Source organism: Oncorhynchus gorbuscha, unplaced genomic scaffold, assembly GCF_021184085.1.
Source record: "Oncorhynchus gorbuscha isolate QuinsamMale2020 ecotype Even-year unplaced genomic scaffold, OgorEven_v1.0 Un_scaffold_33:::fragment_2:::debris, whole genome shotgun sequence".
In the NCBI taxonomy this organism is placed as follows: domain Eukaryota; kingdom Metazoa; phylum Chordata; class Actinopteri; order Salmoniformes; family Salmonidae; genus Oncorhynchus; species Oncorhynchus gorbuscha.
This window is the reverse complement of record NW_025745186.1, coordinates 146,755-168,054: the sequence shown is the minus strand read 5'-3', so window position 1 is coordinate 168,054 and position 21,300 is coordinate 146,755. Positions and strand designations below refer to the sequence as shown.

The 21,300-nt window shown below is 46.0% G+C and overlaps 1 protein-coding gene across 2 annotated transcripts in view; it reads left to right on the top strand.

Annotated features, from left to right (window-relative positions):
* The window catches only part of LOC124017789 (cAMP-specific 3',5'-cyclic phosphodiesterase 4C-like), an 88,814-nt gene extending 67,731 nt beyond the window's left edge, over positions 1 to 21,083 (top strand). Inside the window, exons 1-10 of one of the 2 annotated variants that reach the window (XM_046332987.1) lie at positions 2,850 to 4,366; positions 14,839 to 14,932; positions 16,355 to 16,527; positions 18,354 to 18,452; positions 18,583 to 18,747; positions 18,912 to 19,011; positions 19,270 to 19,424; positions 19,572 to 19,694; positions 19,830 to 20,012; positions 20,223 to 21,083. In XM_046332987.1, the coding sequence (XP_046188943.1) occupies positions 4,103 to 4,366; positions 14,839 to 14,932; positions 16,355 to 16,527; positions 18,354 to 18,452; positions 18,583 to 18,747; positions 18,912 to 19,011; positions 19,270 to 19,424; positions 19,572 to 19,694; positions 19,830 to 20,012; positions 20,223 to 20,756 (1,890 nt within the window). In that variant the 5' untranslated portion in view covers positions 2,850 to 4,102 and the 3' untranslated portion in view covers positions 20,757 to 21,083. Of the gene's footprint in view, positions 1 to 2,849; positions 4,367 to 14,838; positions 14,933 to 16,354; positions 16,528 to 18,353; positions 18,453 to 18,582; positions 18,748 to 18,911; positions 19,012 to 19,269; positions 19,425 to 19,571; positions 19,695 to 19,829; positions 20,013 to 20,222 lie in introns of those variants that run through there. The other variant, XM_046332986.1, reaches the window with a different exon arrangement.
* The last annotated feature ends 217 nt before the right edge of the window (positions 21,084 to 21,300 follow it).

Below are 21,300 nucleotides of genomic sequence, written 5' to 3'. Positions count from 1 at the left end.
CACCTCTGCATCTGTCCATGCCCCTAACCTATACCCTCTACCACAACCCTACACTACACTACACCTCTGCATCTGTCCGTGCCCCTCTCCTATACCCTCTACTACAACCCTACACTACACCTGGCCTCTGCATCTGTCCGTGCCCCTCTCCTATACCCTCTACCACAACCCTACACTACACCTGGCCTCTGCATCTGTCTGTGCCCCTCTCCTATACCCTCTACCACAACCCTACACTACACCTGGCCTCTGCATCTGTCCGTGCCCCTCTCCTATACCCTCTACCACAACCCTACATTACACCTGGCCTCTGCATCTGTCCGTGCCCCTCTCCTATACCCTCTACCACAACCCTACACTACACCTGGCCTCTGCATCTGTCCGTGCCCCTCTCCTATACCCTCTACCACAACCCTACACTACACCTGGCCTCTGCATCTGTCTGTGCCCCTCTCCTATACCCTCTACCACAACCCTACACTACACCCAGCCTCTGCATCTGTCCGTGCCCCTCTCCTATACCCTCTACCACAACCCTACACTACACTACACCTCTGCATCTGTCCATGCCCCTAACCTATACCCTCTACCACAACCCTACACTACACTACACCTCTGCATCTGTCCGTGCCCCTCTCCTATACCCTCTACTACAACCCTACACTACACCTGGCCTCTGCATCTGTCCGTGCCCCTCTCCTATACCCTCTACCACAACCCTACACTACACCTGGCCTCTGCATCTGTCCGTGCCCCTCTCCTATACCCTCTACCACAACCCTACACTACACCTGGCCTCTGCATCTGTCCGTGCCCCTCTCCTATACCCTCTACCACAACCCTACACTACACCTGGCCTCTGCATCTGTCTGTGCCCCTCTCCTATACCCTCTACCACAACCCTACACTACACCAGGCCTCTTCATCTGTCCGTGCCCCTCTCCTATACCCTCTACCACAACCCTACACTACACCTGGCCTCTGCATCTGTCCGTGCCCCTCTCCTATACCCTCTACCACAACCCTACACTACACCTGGCCTCTTCATCTGTCCGTGCCCCTCTCCTATACCCTCTACCACAACCCTACACTACACCTGGCCTCTGCATCTGTCCGTGCCCCTCTCCTATACCCTCTACCACAACCCTACACTACACCTGGCCTCTGCATCTGTCCGTGCCCCTCTCCTATACCCTCTACCACAACCCTACACTACACCTGGCCTCTGCATCTGTCCGTGCCCCTCTCCTATACCCTCTACCACAACCCTACACTACACCTGGCCTCTGCATCTGTCCGTGCCCCTCTCCTATACCCTCTACCTCAACCCTACACTACACCTGGCCTCTTCATCTGTCCGTGCCCCTCTCCTATACCCTCTACCACAACCCTACACTACACCCGGCCTCTGCATCTGTCCGTGCCCCTCTCCTATACCCTCTACCACAACCCTACACTACACCCGGCCTCTGCATCTGTCCGTGCCCCTCTCCTATACCCTCTACCACAACCCTACACTACACCTGGCCTCTGCATCTGTCCGTGCCCCTCTCCTATACCCTCTACCACATCCTCAACGTATTGGTGTTTCCTTGTCTCCCTTACTGTATGTTTCATTAATGTCTGAGAGGCTTGTTTGCGTTTGGCGGAACTAAACTGTATGACTGTGGACTGGCCAAGCTAATGTAACAGAGGTGGTTCGGTCAGCCACACTCTCGTGATGAGTAACCTTGTCTGACATATGACGACTTGGGTTAGCTCCCCAGGATCATTTCTAGCTTTTAGCTCAGTGGGCTATCACAGTCTTGTGGCTCGCAGGAGCTGTTAGTCCCAGTGATGTTTGGGATTTGTGTATTGTCCTTTTGAGGCCGAAGGGAATATATGTGTGCATGTACACAGAATGTCTAAAGAATTTGTCAGATGCTCTATATTTACAAAGGTATGGGTGATATGTGTGTATACTGTATACTGCTGTTTATAGTCTGTGTTTGTAGCAGATGTGTATTTGTGCACATGAATGCATGAGCTGCAGCGAGATGTTCCACTTAAAATGTAGGATGGAGAGACAGAGAGAGAAGGAGAAGGGGAGGGTGAGGGTCTGTGGGTGGGAAGGGAGGCCACAGAGCACAGGGGAAGAGGGAGGAGGGGGAACGGGTCCTGATGCTGATGTCTCTGCTGTAACCTTGGTTGCTATCGAACATCAGGGTCTGCCCTTCCCTTTTACTCATTGGCTCACCACTCTGACCACAAGGCTTGTGGTCTGGGCAGCGACCAATGAAAAAGAGGCAAGGTTCCTTCAACAGTGTTGTCTAAAAGAGACAGTGTGTTATTCTTGTTTTTTTGTCACCCTGAGGGGAATGTAGCATGTTGCAACTGTTTCAGAATGCAGAAGACAGCAGTGTGTGTGTGTGTGTGTGTGTGTGTGTGTGTGTGTGTGTGTGTGTGTGTGTGTGTGTGTGTGTGTGTGTGTGTGTGTGTGTGTGTGTGTGTGTGTGTGTGTGTGTGTGTGTGTGTGTGTGTGTGTGTGTGTGTGTGTGTGCGTGCGTGTGCTCCTGGCTGACAGAGAAGCAGAGAGGATGCTGTGGCCTTCAAGAGCAGACAGGCGACATAAAGACACACACACAAAACCACACCAACATGAACACACATATATGAACACCCTCCCTCGTACTCTCTCTCTTACACGCTCTCTCTCTCACAGACACACTTTTCTGACAGGCGTACATGCTGTCTGCAGCACATGCGCATTCAGGCTGCCCGCGCACACACACGTACACACACACAAGTGCACGCTGTCTGGCTGATTAGCTTGCAAGGGCTGTCTACAGCATCCAGGGAGACGGCGCTACAGGAGGCAGCAGGGCTTTGCTACGGCGGAGGAAGGGAAGAGGAAGGAAAAATAAGGGAAGCCTGAAGCTCTTGGATTAGTTTCAACCTCAGACATAATTTAACCAGCCCAGGGAGACGCGATGGAGTGACTGGGATACTGCGGGGGAAGCTACTGGGAGGAGGACTGTGGACTGTGTGTGTGTTGGGATCATCGCTGAGGCACATACGGGGCAGATGCAGCAGGAGGACGACTGGGCCCGGCCCCTGGATCCGGTGCGCTGTGGGGGAGGGGCACTTTGCAGAGTAGACGCAACGCAGGGAGACGAGGAGAGAGCCTGTTTTTCCCCACACCGAGCGCTCCGATGTGATTCTGTAGCCTGACCGACCGTCTGCTAGCTACATCACAGGCCTGGCTCCCTATTTCTCTCTCTCTGTCTCTCCTTCCTTCTCTTCTCTCTCCATTGCCGTTCGTCTCCCGCTCTCTCTCTGTCACTCTCTGTCCTCTTCCTCTGTCCCATCGCTCAATACTACGGTCATCTTTCCCACCCCAACGTCACCGTCTTTCCATCCCTCCATCCTTCTAAGCTCCTCTGTCCTATTTTATCTCCATCTGTCTGTCTCTCTGACCTTCTCCAACATCTTGGCTTTTCTCTCTTCCCTCTCCTTCTCCATTGCCTCTGTTTGCCCTTCAGACGGTCCCCCTCTCACTCTCCATCTTCTCCCATCCTATCCCCCCCTCTCACTCTCCATCTTCTCCCATCCTCTCCCCCTCTCACTCTCCATCTTCTCTCATCCTATCCCCCCTCTCACTCTCCATCTTCTCCCATCCTATCCCCCCCTCTCCCCACTCTGCTGTTTGATTTGGGTCAGTTCTGCTCACCAGCTGGGATGAGATGTAGTCTCTGGAGCTTGGGGATCCAGGGGGCTCCCGGCCTGCCGTTTGCGGGGCACCCTCATCTGTGGACCGTCCTCACACTGGGGCCCATATCTGGACGCACTGGGTGGGTGGCCTGCTTCCAGGAGAACTGCATGTAGGGACGGACTGTGAGCACCAGTGGACCCTGTCCCTCTCCCCCTCCTCCCCCTTTGGCGGGGGGAAGCTGTCGCTCTGGAGTGTCCCGGCCTGGCCGGCTGCGGCCTACACGCTGCCCACACGCTGACGACGAATCCCTCCTCATGCTGCTGGGACACCTGCAGCGCCCCCACCCCCAGCCCGCTCCACTACCGGTCCTCCTGTCTGGGGAAGCGCCCCTCGCCCCCCGTCACCCTAAGCATGGGTGTGGTAGAGGCCATTGATCCCGCCTCGCCGTCCCCTTGCCCCTCGCCCGTGCCAGGCGGCTACCGGCTGCCCCGCTCTTCCACCAGCTACAGCCAGCTGCAGGGGAGGGGAGGAGGGCCAGACCTGGAGCTGGACCTAGGTGCGACTGCCGGAGGGGTTCTGGAAGGGTCTGGGACGGCAGCAGAGCTCAGAACACCTCTGGTAGACCTGTTCTGTGAGACCTGCTCGAGACCATGGCTCATTGGATGGTGGGACCAGGTAGGGCTAGAAGGGCTGGGAGGGGAAGGGAACCGGGCCAGACAGACAGGCGGCCATCTTGGATATCTGTTTTGATTAACTATTTTTCCACCCTTGCTGTTCTGTGCATTATATAGGCTGTTATCTGTCAATTCTACTTAGTAGGTGCGATTTTGTTAAGCCATTGAAGTTTCTTGTTGAAAAGAGAACCATGTCAGTTGTGTGCGTTTTAGTTGTGTGGATTGCAGGGACCAGTTGGGCTTCGAGAGGAGATAACCTAAAGATGTCTTAAAGCAGCCTATGTCCTTGTAGATGACAGGCATAACAGGGTGTATGTTGAGTGACTGTGTGTTTATATTGTCCCTCATCAACTCTGTTTTCATATTCTATGCATTATTTATGCATGTGGGCACTGAAGGGGAAAAGGCATAGAGTTTTCAGAGTTTATTAACCCTGAACTCCCCCTGTAATGTGTCGTCATGCTGCCTGTGGTGCTGGGCGCACTAAACCTCAGCTGCAGTACACTTCAACCTGAAGATAGAAACTCAAAACTGTTCACCCTCGGGACTCATTTCCTCCATTTAAACCACAGACGATATTCCCTTAAAATCGTACATAAATTCCTATTAAGAGAATCTTTATTGTCCTGTTGTTAGCAGTTTAATAAACATACAGATGTATCCAGAACAGGTCAACCGGAATAGTTATACATCAATGCAGGTACAATAAAAGGTGCACAAGGTATGAAATGCTGCAGGTAGCCTACTTTATCACAAGATGTCCATCTCCATCCTCGACACACACACACACACACACACACACACACACACACACACACACACACACACACACACACACACACACACACACACACACACACACACACACACACACACACACACACACACACACACACACACACACACACACACACACACACACACACACAGGTTCAGTGTTAGTGTCAGTGAAGGATATCTTAGCTAAATGCTGTGTGTGTTTATCTCATTGTTTTCCTGTGATCTTAGTCAATGTTAGAATAGTTTTGTATTTTTCTTTGAGAGGCTGAGACATGATAGGACTTACTGACATATTGTTAATGTTGCAGTGTATAGTTGATGGCAGATGTCTCTATCAAACCATCTACTGACCCTGTTATTTTGACCGAGCTCTCTTGTCCATGGCAGTGACTGTGTCCTCTTGAACCATTGTCTTTACTGAGATACATACAACAACATCTTACCCAGCTAGCACATAACGTTCTCAGAACCGTATGTTTCTGAGAGCTTGGTGAGAGCGTGGTTGTCTTATGGTTGTTTTGCACACAACCTACCCACAACTTTGTGGGAATGTTGCAGAACAGTTGCTTGGCTTTAGAACATTCTCAGCACAGAAAATGACCGAAAAGTTCAAACATGGTTAGATTGAATAAAAATGTTGGTAACGTTGTAGAAACGTTCTCCAACTGGTTTAACATGGGGAATATTCTCAAATCGTTCAGAGAACGTTACGAAACAACATGGGAATGTATGTACTTCAGCATCACGTTTCCTACAGGTTTCCTCATGGTTCTATTTAAAATCATGTTCTCAGAACGGTTTGAGAATGTTAAGAAACAACGTTCTTCTGTGGGAATTACAGTACTTCACCATAACGTTTCCTACAGGTTTCCTCATGGTTCCACTTAAAATCATGTTCTCAGAACATTAAGAACACTTTCCATAAAAAACGCAAGAAAACATTAGTAATGTTCAAAGAATGTTCTGCAAATGTTATTTAGAAATACATACATTCTGTTCAAAGCATCAACAAAAATGTCTCTATCCTCTCTCTTGTTAAGTGTGTTCAGGTGTGTTGGCCACACCAGATCCTAATGAGTGCTTGTTTCCTTTGAAATGGGGTCTATTTGAATCGACTGAAATAGACCATCCTGGTGGCGCAGTGGATTTATTCAATGGATAGAGAACATACACTACATGACCAAGAGTATGTGGACACTTCCTCGTCGAACATTTCATTCCAAAATAATTGGCATTAATATGGAGTTGGTCCCCTCTTTGCTGCTATAACAGCCTGGGAAGGCTTTCCACTAGATGTTGAAACATTGCTGTGAGGGCCTGCTTCCATTCAGCCACAAGAGCATTAGTGAGGTCGGGCAGGCCTGGCTCATAGTCGGCGTTCCAATTAATCTCAAAGGTGTTTGTTTGGGTTGAAGTCAGGGCTCTGTGCAGGCCAGTCAAGTTCTTCCACACCGATCTCGACAAACAATTTCTGTATGGACCTCGCTTTGTGCATTGGGGCATTGTTATGCTGAAACAGGAAAGGGCCTTCCCACAACTATTGCCACAAAGTTGGAAGCACAGATTTGTCTAGAAAGACATTGTATGCTGTAGCGTTAAGATTTCCCTTCACTAGACATAAGAGACCTAGACCCACCCATGAAAAACAGCCCCAGACCATTATTCCTCCTTCACCAGACTTTACAGTTGGCACTATGCATTTGGGCAGGTAATGTTCTCCTGGCATTCGCCAAAACCAGATTCATCCATCGGAGTGCCAGGTGGTGAAGAGTGATCCATCACTCCAGAGAACGCGTTTCCACTGCTCCAGAGTCCAATGATATTTACGTGCTTCAGCACTTGGCAGTCCCTTTCTGTGAGCTTGTGTTGCCTACCATTGTGCGGCTGAGCTGTTCTTGCTCCTAGACTTTTCCACTTCACTATAACAGCACTTATAGTTGACCAGGGCAGCTCTGGTGTCACGTTGAAAGTCACTGAGCTCTTCAGCAAGGCCATTCTACTGTCAATGTTTGTATATGGAGATTGCATGGCTGTGTGCTCGATTTTATATATCTGTCAGTAACAGATATGGTCCTTCTGTAGCTCAGTTGGTAGAGCATGGCGCTTGTAACGCCAGGGTAGTGGGTTCGATCCCCGGGACCACCCATACGTAGAATGCATGCACACATGACTGTAAGTCGCTTTGGATAAAAGCGTCTGCTAAATGGCATATATTATATTATTATATTAGATGTGGCTGAAATAGCTGAATTCACTCATTTGAAGGGGTGTCCACATACTTTTGTATACGTAATGTAAGATCATAGGTTAGAATTTCACTGACACCGTGCCACAATAAAAAAGAAATGTGTTTGCAATTTTGAACTGTTTCTAAACATGCAATATGACAACTCTTGTTTTGATACAAGATAGAGTCCAACAACAGCCTTACCATTACCATTAGCAAAAGAAAATGTAAAAATGCATACACAGTACTTTGATAAACAAAGTGAAATTGAATGGTTGATTGGTTGGTTGTGAGAGCTGATTCACCATGATATCATCAAAGAGCATTACTGTAAACTGCTATTGTAATGTGAAAAACAGGAAGTGCAGGAAGAGCCTGCCTGTTACAATGCATGTCACATTTCCCTGGGTGTCCATATGTTAGTCAGTTATCAGAGGGTGGATGATGCCCCTTTGCGTCTCTCACACCTTCACCCCGTCATCTTGTGTTCCATCGGTCAGGGGGCCCCATGAGGAAGCACAGTAGCGTGGTGTGGTGTCTGTCTGTGTGTCCTGGCACTGGGGTTGTGTTGGTTGGCAGATTATGACTCAATATGGTAAAGAGATGGAGACTACAGCATAACTGTAACACAGGGTTTGACTGGCTAACTAGTCTACAGTACCTGCCTGGTGCATTATCACGACTATCTATTTATCTATCTGTTGTAGTGGCTTTTGACGGAGGGAAAGGGACCTGACTGTTCTAACCGTGTCGAACTGTCACTAATACATGGTTGGACTGGAATAAGGGATGAGAGAGTAATTAAAGATAGAAGTAGGAGGGTATGAGAGAAAGGGGGAAGGTTGAGAGAGTGGAAGGGAAGGTAGTGAAATAGGTGAGTAAGAGAGCAGAAAATGGAGAGGAAAGGGGAGTAGAGCAGAGAAGAGGAGTAAGAGAAATAAGGAGATGGAGAGAGAAGCAGAGAAGAGTGGAGGGAAGAAGAGAGGAGAACACAGGGGAGGGGAGAGGAGAGGAGAGCAGATGAGATGAGAGGAGAGGAATGGAGAGGAGAACAAGGGAGAGGAGAGGAGAGTAGATGAGATGAGAGGAGAGGAATGGAGAGGAGAACACAGGGGAGGGGAGAGGAGGGAGGAGAGCAGATGAGATGAGAGGAGAGGAATGGAGAGGAGATGGAGAGGAGAACAAGGGAGAGGAGAGGAGAGCAGATGAGATGAGAGGAGAGGAATGGAGAGGAGAACAATGAGGAGAGGATGGAGAGAGGAGAGCAGATGAGATGAGAGGAGAGGAATGGAGAGGAGAACACAGGGGAGGGGAGAGGAGAGGAGAGCAGATGAGATGAGAGGAGAGGAATGGAGAGGAGAACAAGGGAGAGGAGAGGAGAGCAGATGAGATGAGAGGAGAGGAATGGAGAGGAGAACAAGGGAGAGGAGAGGAGAGCAGATGAGATGAGAGGAGAGGAATGGAGAGGAGAACACATGAGGGAGGAATGGGGAGAGGAGAGGAGAGCAGATGAGATGAGAGGAGAGGAATGGAGAGGAGAACAAGGGAGAGGAGAATGGGAGAGCAGATGAGATGAGAGGAGAGGAATGGAGAGGAGAACAAGGGAGAGGAGAGTAGAGCAGATGAGATGAGAGGAGAGGAATGGAGAGGAGAACACAGGGGAGGGGAGAGGAGAGGAGAGCAGATGAGATGAGAGGAGAGGAATGGAGAGGAGAACAAGGGAGAGGAGAGGAGAGCAGATGAGATGAGAGGAGAGGAATGGAGAGGAGAACAAGAGGAGAGGAGATGGAGAGCAGATGAGATGAGAGGAGAGGAATGGAGAGGAGAACAAGGGAGAGGAGAGTAGAGCAGATGAGATGAGAGGAGAGGAATGGAGAGGAGAACAAGGGAGAGGAGAGGAGAGCAGATGAGATGAGAGGAGAGGAATGGAGAGGAGAACAAGGGAGAGGAGAGTAGAGCAGATGAGATGAGAGGAGAGGAATGGAGAGGAGAACAAGGGAGAGGAGAGTAGAGCAGATGAGATGAGAGGAATGGAGAGGAGAACAAGGGAGAGGAGAGTAGAGCAGATGAGATGAGAGGAGAGGAATGGAGAGGAGAACAAGGGAGAGGAGAGGAGAGCAGATGAGATGAGAGGAGAGGAATGGAGAGAAGAACAAGGGAGAGGAGAGTAGAGCAGATGAGATGAGAGGAATGGAGAGGAGAACAAGGGAGAGGAGAGTAGAGCAGATGAGATGAGAGGAGAGGAATGGAGAGAATTGACCTTGAGAAAGGTCAGAGACACCTGCCTACTCTCTGAGATTGTCACCCAAGCAGCAGCCGCCTCCCTCCCTCGCTCCCATCATACTGCAGGACTGACTGTGAGGAGGCAGTTGCTAGGGCAACCTCTATGGTTGCCATGGAGATTGTGATGTGTGAAGGATCAGTCAGTGGGACACAGACTGAGGGGACTTGTCCGAATCGCACTGCGCCTGCTTGCACGTGACTGCCTCTGTTAGTAACCAAACACATTCCACTACCAGTCTTCAAGATCCGCTCATGTTTGGTTGAGATATCGCGACAGGAAGTCTATGCCACATTACATTTTCTGTTTAGCCATATGGAACATATGTGTCCTATTCATGCGTCGTGTCTTTCTCTCACCTGCATTCCAGCAGACATTGTGTGCAGGGTGCGTGACATCATCACCAAAAGACACAGAACGTGATGTATAAAAACAGCATCTCTTCCACCATTGCTCCAACATGCTGATGCTTTGTCAGGCTCCTGCAGTGGTTGTCTGTTGACAAGGTCACACTGTACTGTATGAATGTTGTATAGTAAACCCATGTGTTCTTTAGGAATTCTATTTCACTATTTTACAGTAGATGTGTGATACATCAGGATCAAACACAATTCATAATTTGCTACATTGTTGACATTTTTGATTGAGGTTTGAGCCGATGTACTGTACATTATTAGTATTTGTTTAGTGGTATGACCTGTATCGTGAATGAGGTATAGTGGTTCATATTAATAATAATAATAATAATTTGTTCTATTTCACACATACTCAAGTACGTATTACAGTTTTTGTCAGTCACATTGGTGCAAAGTATGTGGTACATTTTCAGCAGTCTAAGCACAAAAATCTAACCTCTAAGTACATTTTCAATTGACTGAGTAGTACAACAAACAAATTCACAGTCACTTGTTCACTGCACCAAATCACTCCTTCAAATTGGAAGCGTATTCAATCTGAGTATCTGCTTTTCAAAATGCAATATTCACTGTACTTTTGATATGATTTGTTAACAATACAATTACTATTATTTTTATTCAGCACTTCAAAAAGAAAGTATCTTAGTTAGTTAAAAATTGTAGTTAAAATGACTTAATGGTGAGCCTGATGTATTGATGACTAAACTAAATCTTCTCATGATATTTCACAGAAAACAGATTTTGCATGAGTGACTCAAGGGTGAAAGATGTGTTCAACTCCAATGAAAGGTTCTGAACACAAGATAGGGGGCATTTCAAGTGTTATCAGGTTAGAGGTTTGTACTTAGAGGTTTGAAAATAAACGACTTATACCTGAAACAATGTGCCACAGTGATTGAAAAAAAAACTTGAATGCGTATTTGTGAATTGGAAATGTGTGTTTTGTATATCCCAACTCCCCCTGAGACACCCAGGGAGCAATTAGGGTTAAGTGCCTTGCTCAAGGGTACAACGATAAAAAATGGATCTTGTCGGCTCGGGATACGAACTAGATACTTTCCGGTTACTGTCCCAATGCTCTAACCACAGATAGAGCCAGATGTTTCATCAGATTTATAAATCTGAAGCTTCTGGTTGGAATTTCCACTCCCCACCAATAAGTTTTGTAGCCCGAACAGAGTGCACAAAGTTTTGTAGCCTGAACAGAGTGCACAAAGTTTTGTAGCCTGAACAGAGTGCACAAAGTTTTGTAGCCTGAACAGAGTGCACAAAGTTTTGTAGCCTGAACAGAGTGCACAAAGTTTTGTAGACCGAACAGAGTGCACTAAGTTTTGTAGACCGAACAGAGTGCACTAAGTTTTGTAGACCGAACAGAGTGCACTAAGTTTTGTAGACCAAACAAAGTGCACTAAGTTTTGTTGACTGAACAGAGTGAACTAAGTTTTGTAGCCTGAACAGAGTGCACTAAGTTTTGTAGCCTGAACAGAGTGCACTAAGTTTTGTAGCCTGAACAGAGTGCACAAGTTTTGTAGACCGAACAGAGTGCACTAAGTTTTGTAGACCGAACAGAGTGCACTAAGTTTTGTAGACTGAACAGAGTGCACAATGTTTTGTAGACCAAACAGAGTGCTCTAAGTTTTGTAGCCCGAACAAAGTGCACTAAGTTTTGTTGACTGAACAGAGTGAACTAAGTTTTGTAGACTGAACAGAGTGCACTAAGTTTTGTAGACCGAACTTAGTGTACTCTACTGAACAGAGTGCACTAAGTTTTGTAGCCCGAACAAAGTGCGCTAAGTTTTGTAGACTGAACAGAGTGCACTAAGTTTTGTAGACCGAACAGAGTGCACTACGTTTTGTAGACCGAACAGAGTGCACTAAGTTTTGTAGACCGAACAGAGTGCACTAAGTTTTGTAGACCGAACAGAGTGCACTACGTTTTGTAGACCGAACAGAGTGCACTAAGTTTTGTAGACCGAACAGAGTGCACTAAGTTTTGTAGACCGAACTTAGTGTACTCTACTGAACAGAGTGCACTAAGTTTTGTAGCCCGAACAAAGTGCACTAAGTTTTGTAGACTGAACAGAGTGCACTAAGTTTTGTAGACCGAACTTAGTGTACTCTACTGAACAGAGTGCACTAAGTTTTCTAGACCGAACAGAGTGCACTAACTTTTGTCAACCAAACAGAGTGCATTACGTTTTGTAGACTGAACAGAGTGCACTAAGTTTTGTAGACCGAACAGAGTGCACTAAGTTTTGTAGACCGAACAGAGTGCACTAAGTTTTGTAGACCGAACAGAGTGCACTAAGTTTTGTAGACCGAACAGAGTGCACTAAGTTTTGTAGACCGAACAGAGTGCACTAAGTTTTGTAGACCGAACAGAGTGCACAAAGTTTTGTAGACTGAACAGAGTGCACTAAGTTTTGTAGACTGAACAGAGTGCACAATGTTTTGTAGACCAAACAGAGTGCTCTAAGTTTTGTAGCCCGAACAAAGTGCACTAAGTTTTGTTGACTGAACAGAGTGAACTAAGTTTTGTAGACTGAACAGAGTGCACTAAGTTTTGTAGACCGAACTTAGTGTACTCTACTGAACAGAGTGCACTAAGTTTTGTAGCCCGAACAAAGTGCGCTAAGTTTTGTAGACTGAACAGAGTGCACTAAGTTTTGTAGACCGAACAGAGTGCACTACGTTTTGTAGACCGAACAGAGTGCACTAAGTTTTGTAGACCGAACAGAGTGCACTAAGTTTTGTAGACCGAACAGAGTGCACTACGTTTTGTAGACCGAACAGAGTGCACTAAGTTTTGTAGACCGAACAGAGTGCACTAAGTTTTGTAGACCGAACTTAGTGTACTCTACTGAACAGAGTGCACTAAGTTTTGTAGCCCGAACAAAGTGCACTCAACCAAACAGAGTGCATTAGTTTTGTAGACTGAACAGAGTGCACTAAGTTTTGTAGACCGAACTTAGAACAGAGTGCACTAAGTTTTGTAGCCCGAACAAAGTGCACTAAGTTTTGTAGACTGAACAGAGTGCACTAACTTTTGTCAACCAAACAGAGTGCATTACGTTTTGTAGACTGAACAGAGTGCACTAAGTTTTGTAGACCGAACAGAGTGCACTAAGTTTTGTAGACCGAACAGAGTGCACTAAGTTTTGTAGACCGAACAGAGTGCACTAAGTTTTGTAGACCGAACAGAGTGCACTAAGTTTTGTAGACCGAACAGAGTGCACTAAGTTTTGTAGACCGAACAGAGTGCACAAAGTTTTGTAGACTGAACAGAGTGCACTAAGTTTTGTAGACTGAACAGAGTGCACAATGTTTTGTAGACCAAACAGAGTGCTCTAAGTTTTGTAGCCCGAACAAAGTGCACTAAGTTTTGTTGACTGAACAGAGTGAACTAAGTTTTGTAGACCGAACAGAGTGCACTAAGTTTTGTAGACCGAACTTAGTGTACTCTACTGAACAGAGTGCACTAAGTTTTGTAGACCGAACAGAGTGCACTAAGTTTTGTAGACTGAACAGAGTGCACTACGTTTTGTAGACCGAACAGAGTGCACTAAGTTTTGTAGACCGAACAGAGTGCACTAAGTTTTGTAGACCGAACAGAGTGCACTAAGTTTTGTAGACCGAACTTAGTGTACTCTACTGAACAGAGTGCACTAAGTTTTGTAGACCGAACAGAGTGCACTAAGTTTTGTAGACTGAACAGAGTGCACTAAGTTTTGTAGACCGAACAGAGTGCACTACGTTTTGTAGACCGAACAGAGTGCACTAAGTTTTGTAGACCGAACAGAGTGCACTAAGTTTTGTAGACCGAACAGAGTGCACTAAGTTTTGTAGACCAAACAGAGTGCACTAAGTTTTGTCAACCAAACAGAGTGCATTACGTTTTGTAGACTGAACAGAGTGCACTAAGTTTTGTAGACCGAACAGAGTGCACTAAGTTTTGTAGACCGAACAGAGTGCACTAAGTTTTGTAGACCAAACAGAGTGCACTAAGTTTTGTCAACCAAACAGAGTGCACTACGTTTTGTAGACCGAACAGAGTGCATTACGTTTTGTAGACCGAACAGAGTGCACTAAGTTTTGTAGATGTGATCCTTTGACAAAGTTTTTTTTTAAATGACATTGTTTACAAGGAGTGCAAGGGTGAATTGAGTTGTTGCACAAGCACATGCTAGAACACGCCAATGGGATGTTGTTAGCTCGTGCTTGGCTCTGCCAACCACCTTGCTTGTTCTGCCCCTCTATGCTTCATCTGCTCCCATTGAAAATGACACAGATGAACTATCTTGGGTTAGTTATACATGTCTTTGCTCTAACCACCAGGCTTCCTGCTGCCTATGGTTTTGTTTTTCAAAACATATTGTTAGATGTATTTAGCTAAAAAGGGATTTGTACATATTTCCTTTCTTATGGACTATGATGTGCTATTTTTGGTATGAAATCCAGTGTGAACATGGGCCTACTGTGTACATATACAAAGAGTGTGGTCTCATTTCGCCTCTTTATTGTGCAGAAGTTGCTTGTTTGATATTTTTTAATATATTTATTTAAAAATATGTTAAGTAGCAGCTTTCTCTCCATATTTGTGTTTTTTTCAACAGTACTACTCTGAGGCCAAGTGTAGCTTTGTGTCCAAGACTTTCTAGTTTGAACATTATTTCAGGGACACTATTCAAGCAATACCTCTAACTTCGGTCTTCTGTTCTTGGTAATAATATCATGCTCTGCGCCATCCCTCTCTCTGTTTCCTCCCCCAGTTTAAGAGGATGTTGAACCGGGAGCTATCTCACCTGTCAGAGATGAGTCGTTCAGGGAACCAGGTGTCTGAATACATCTCCACTACCTTCCTGGGTGAGTCACACACCTCCCCTTTCACCTGCACTCCTGACTGGGTCTCTGTTTGTCCTCTATCCCTTATACACCTCAGTCCTCTATCCTCTAGGAAACTGACCAGAGCCCTATGGACGTGGCTCTGGTCAAAAGTAGTGCACTATACGGCTGCTATTTAGAAAGAGGTTTATATTTGAGTTAATACTGACCAGTATAAGGCATTTATTTCATATTTAACCTTTATCCACACTGTTAACCCCAATGTGCTGTCATTACTCAAAAGTTTTGAGGAAACGCGTTGAACTTAATATATCTGAGTACAGTTACTTGAAGTGATTTTGTAGTTATTAATCAAACTGATAGTTACTGTGAGCTTGTAGGGGGGTCCTGATTTGAGTTGTATCAGAGTAACGCCCACTTTAAGCCACACCCCCAATATAATTTCCCAGTGTACCTTGCCTTTTTGAGTGAATTGTGGAATCATCACCCATGGCTGTATTTGTTAGCGACATGGTTGTGGAATTTTTTCATTTTCAGTCCTATGGCCTTTCCCAAGTGAATTCCTAGGTGAATGTTATCATTATAATTCAACATTACATATCTCATAAGGACTTATTTTGAGGCCTAGATTTACTCTAATACAGTGGCCTGAAACTCATGGTTGACAGGCCACATCAGGCCTGCAAATAAGGTTGCAAAATCTCATATTTTCAAAACAAAATCGAGGTTGAAGAATTTCCAGGTAACTTCTAAACCGGATTTCTGGAAAACATACCAGACTTTTGCAACCCTACCTGCAAGACACGTTATGATGGCTTGCAAAGTGACAAGTAATTCCTATTGGAATTCAGCCAGAGTTAGGCGATCCAACAGTAGAACTGTGTATTCACTCACAACCTGCATTCATAATGACTGCCAGGTTTAAGAACAGTGTGAGGAGACTACCTAAGCCATTTCAATTGGAACAACATTACATTTCTGTAACGGGTGCAAAAAATCTAATTAAATGATTGGATTAGTTTAGAAAAATGTATGTTATTTAACTGTGTGTAGCATAAGATTAATCAATCAAAACAATTCCCAAAAATCAACCTGCAGTAGAGCATGCTGGGAGAAAAGTTCATTTGTTTGTCATATCTTTATTAAATTTAGTTAATGTGATTTCGTAAGTTCAATTTACTAGAAGTATTTGAGTTAAAAAGTCCTTGTGGTTTACAGTGTAGGCAGTCATTTAGACTCAGGTCTCTTTACAAGTGAGCCCTGTAATGATGCATACTATAGCGATATAGCACACTATAGCCTTTATAATAAGAAGTTATAAATGCATCAAATCAAATCAAATGTATTTATATAGCCCTTCTTACATCAGCTGATATCTCAAAGTGCTTATAACAAGCATTCAAAAGTATTGTAATTAACCTCTGACCTCCATGTCTCCTCCAGATAAGCAGAATGAGGTAGAGATCCCGTCTCCGACCCTGCGGGAGCGGGACCGGGACAAGCCCATGTGTCATATCAGTGGAGTGAAGAAGCTGACACACAGCTCCAGCCTGTCCATCAACACCACCATGCCACGCTTCGGAGTCAAGACGGAACAGGAGGACGCACTGGCCAGGGTACGGTATACCTGTACTGGATCTGGGATCTGTGGACCCTTACACATAGTCACACATGAACACTCAGTCACCTCGAAGATGATTTAAAATGGCATATCCTGCTGAGACCCAGCGAAAAAAAGCTTTATGAATTATTACTTTTTTGTGAGTGAAATAAACATTTGACAACATTTATTTATTATTTTATTTTATTGTATGTGCACTGTAGTGGATATTATGATGCTGTGTATATTATATTTGTAAAATTTTACATTACAGTAAATATGTGTACAGTAGGTGAAAAATACAGGATATTTATACACAAGCTCTTATTTAGCTCTTATTTAATGTGAGAAAAAAATATATTACACTGCTCTGAAAACTCACCAAACTATTCCACAAATACTTTAATATATATATAGTGTATGTGGACACTCCTTCAAATGAGTGGATTTGGCTATTTCAGCCACACCCTTTGCTGACAGGTGTGTAAAAATCGAGCACACAGCCATGTAATCTCCGTAGACAAACATTGGCAGTCGACTTGCCTTTACTGAAGAGCTCAGTGACTTTCAACGTGGCACCGTCTTTGGATGCCTTTTCAACTATTTCTGCCCTGGTCAACTGAAAGTGCTGATGTTGTGAAATGGAAACGTCTAGGAGCAACAATGGCTCAGCCACAAAGTGGTAGGCCACACAAGCTCACAGAATGGGACTGCTGAGTACTGAAGCACGTAGCGTGTAAAAATTGTCTGTCCTCTGTTGCAACACACTACCGAGTTCCAAACTGCCTCTGGAAGCAACATCAGCATAATAACTATTAGTCTGGAGCTTAATGAAATGGGTTTTCATGGCCGAGCGGCTGCACACAAGCCTAAGATCACCATGCACAATGCCAAGCGTCGGCTGGAATGGTGGGAATGGTGTAAAGCTCGCCACCATTGGCGAGCTTTACGCTTCACTATCTGGCAGTCCAACGGACTAATCTAGGTTTGACGGATGTCAGGGAACGCTAACTGCCCTAATGCATAGTGCCAACTGTAAAGTTTGGTGGAGGAGGAATGATGATCTGGAGCTGTTTTTCTTGGTTGGGGCTAGGCCCCTTAGTTCCAGTGAAAGGAAATCTTAACACTACAGCATACGATGACATTCAAGACGATTCTGTGCTTCCAACTTTGCGGCAACAGTTGGAGGAAGGCCCTTTCCTGTTTCAGCATGACAATGCCTCCGTGCACAAAGCGAGGTCCATACCAAAATGGTTTGTTGAGATCGGTGTGGAAGAACTTGACTGGCCTGCACAGAGCCATAACATCAACCCCCTCAAACACCTTTGGGATGAATTGGAACGCCAACTGCGATCCAGGTCTAATCGCCCAACATCAGTGCCCGACCTTAATAATGCTCTTGTGGCTGAATGGAAGCAAGTCCCCACAGCAATGTTCCAACAGCTAGTGGAAAACCTTCCTAGAATAGTGGAGGCTGTTATAGCAGCAAAGAGGGGACCAACTCCATATCAATGCACATGATTTCGGAATGAGATGTTCGACAAGAGCAGGTGTCCACATACTTTTGAGAAAGTACAGTCACACGCCCCACATGATATCATTGAATACCCCAGAATGTCCTCTCAAAGGTACAACAGGACTTAACACAGTGGCATGTATGGCCTCAGAGATATGGCCCAAAAACATCTCCATTAGAGTGGACAAAAATGAATTGGTTTCATTTATTGATGGGTCTCTGTAGGGATTAAATGGAGTCATATGGCAAGTCTAATTCTGGGTATGTGTACATTTACTTGGCAAAGAAAGGTGATTCTGTTTCTGATTCTGATGTCTGTTGACCAGGAGCTGGATGACTTGAATAAGTGGGGCCTTAATATCTTTCGTCTGGCTGAGTTCTCCAATAATAGGCCTCTCAGCTGCATCATGTTCGCCATCTTCCAGGTGGGTGAGAAGCAGTGGTTTTAATCCATTAGATTTTTGGTAAGAGTGGTCATATAGACTTAATGTAGACTCTGCTGTTCATATACGTGTCCTGAGTGTTTGCGTGCCACTGTGTTTTCCTTCCCTGTAGGAGAGGGATCTGTTGAAGACGTTTCAAATCCCTGTCGACACCTTCGTGACCTACGTTATGACCCTGGAGGACCACTACCATGCCAACGTGGCCTACCACAACAGCCTCCACGCCGCAGACGTCACACAGTCCACCCACGTCCTGCTGTCCACACCGGCTCTGGACGTAAGAACCAAATATCACCACACACCGAGCCTATGTCTAACAACAGCTAACTTGAAGCACACAGCTGCACTCTAACTGCCATCGCACATTCATGTCCTGTAGGCTGTTCTAAAACGTGATTGGTTACACTGTGTTCTATCTCTCTCTCTCTCTCTCTCTGTCAGGCTGTGTTCACTGATCTGGAGATCCTGGCTGCGTTATTCGCTGCTGCCATCCATGATGTGGATCATCCTGGCGTGTCCAACCAGTTCCTCATCAACACCAGTGAGTCCTTGCAATGGAGAAAGGAGGAGACAGGACGCTGTACAGTACACTGCATTATAACTGAATAAAGCTCCCTGAACCACATCTCAGTTTAGCTCAGCTTACTAGTCAGTGTAGCACAGCTGATAATGTAAAAAGAAAATGTCAGAGTCAGCACTGTAATGTGAAAAGGTTACTAGTGGGTTGTGTCTACAGGTGCTCTGACCTAGTATGTGTTCTGTACTGACCCGGTGTGTTCTGTCTGTCCTCTTCCCCCAGACTCGGAGCTGGCTCTGATGTACAACGATGAGTCTGTCCTGGAGAACCACCACCTGGCCGTGGGCTTCAAGCTGCTCCACGAGGACAACTGTGACATCTTCCAGAACCTCAGCAAGAGGCAGAGACAGAGCCTGCGCAAGCTCGTTATCGATATGGTGAGGCTCCTGCCACTCACACTCACCCACTAATGGGCTGATCTGCTGGCTCAGTAAGGGGCGGGGCTTATAGGAGTTATTTAAATGTTATTTCCTGATATTGTTTCATGTTTTTGTTTGACCTCGTCCTTTAATTGACCTCTCAAGGTGTTGGCGACAGATATGTCCAAGCACATGAGTTTGCTGGCTGATCTGAAGACCATGGTGGAGACGAAGAAGGTGACCAGTTCAGGAGTGCTCCTGCTCGACCACTACACTGACCGCATCCAGGTGAGCTTTCCCTTCTGACCTCTAAACATATCCCCTGCAGAAAAAAATGGTACTCCAAACTCAAATTGAAGCTGGAGATAATTCACAACGCCTACCGTGCACTGGTGATACCTGACCTTATGTGTGTGTCCGCAGGTGCTGAGGAACATGGTGCACTGTGCGGACCTAAGTAACCCCACCAAGCCCCTGGTCGTGTACAGAGAGTGGACTGAGCGCATCATGGAGGAGTTCTTTAGACAGGGGGACAAGGAGAGGGAGAGGGGCATGGAGATCAGCCCCATGTGTGACAAACACACTGCTTCTGTGGAGAAGAGTCAGGTTAGGAAACATACACACAACACACATGTTGGGATCACTTTCAAAGTAATTATAAAAGCTTAATGCTTATATATGCTTTCTTAATAATTATTGATGTTTATAAATGTCATCTCATGTTGCCGACACAAATTCCTTAGCCGTGTATAATGTGCTTGTTATTAGTGTGATGTTCGTTAGTGTGTTTGATTCTCCTGGTGTTGTGTGCTGTAGGTGGGCTTCATCGACTACATCGTGCACCCTCTGTGGGAGACGTGGGGGGACCTGGTGCACCCTGACGCCCAGGACATCCTTGACACTCTTGAGGACAACAGGGACTGGTACCAGAGCACCATCCCCCAGAGCCCCATCTCCCCACCCCCAATCCCCCTCGGCCCAGACAAGAGGCTCAACGCCTGCATCGACAAGTTCCAGTTCAAGCTCACCTTGGATGACGACACGGAGGGAGGACAGGAGGAGGAAGAAGAGGAGGAGGAGGAGGGGAAAACCACCCCCAATCACATGGTGCTGGACTGCAGTCAGGGAGAGGAGGAAGACAAGAAAGAAGAGGGGGAAGGAGAGGATGTGGTAAAGGATGAAAGGGAAGGAGACATCATGGAGGAGGAAGGGGAATTAGGGATGGAGGAGGAGGAGGAGAAGAGGGGAGTTCTTCAGCGAGCTCAGTCAGGGGTGGAGATACAATCTGACACAAGCCCCGTGGAGGACGAGGAGGAGGAAGACTCCTCCTCACCAGCTGATGACACATGAGTTCCGCTCCTCTCTCCCTGGCCACACCCCACATTCACACGCCCCTGTTTACCATCCTTTATTTCCAATGGCCAAAACCCAATATCAAATAAGACTACAGAGACAATAGACCTTTAAATCTATTTTTCAAAAAGGGAACACAAATAATATTGCTTAAAGAAAAGCTATTTACACAGCAACTGTAGATTTTGAGCTGGAGGTGTTTCTTCCAGCTGATGCTGAGGAACTGCTATGAGGACAAAGAGGAACATAGAGAAGCATTAATAATGGGCCATTGAAGACAGTGTAGCACTGGAACTGAAACACACACACATAAACATGCACAAACTCACCTTCACACACAAACACACCTCACTCACACACTTTGATTCATGGAAGAAAAAAAACTCTGAAGTCTACACACGAGAATGTGTGTGTTTGTGTGTTTGCGCGTGCCTATGTGTGCGTGTGTGTTTAGAGGAATCTGATGGGTAACGAATCTCTTTGGAAAAAGCCATCTCTATATGGAGTATTAACTAGCGTCAGTCAGTATTACTAGTTCATG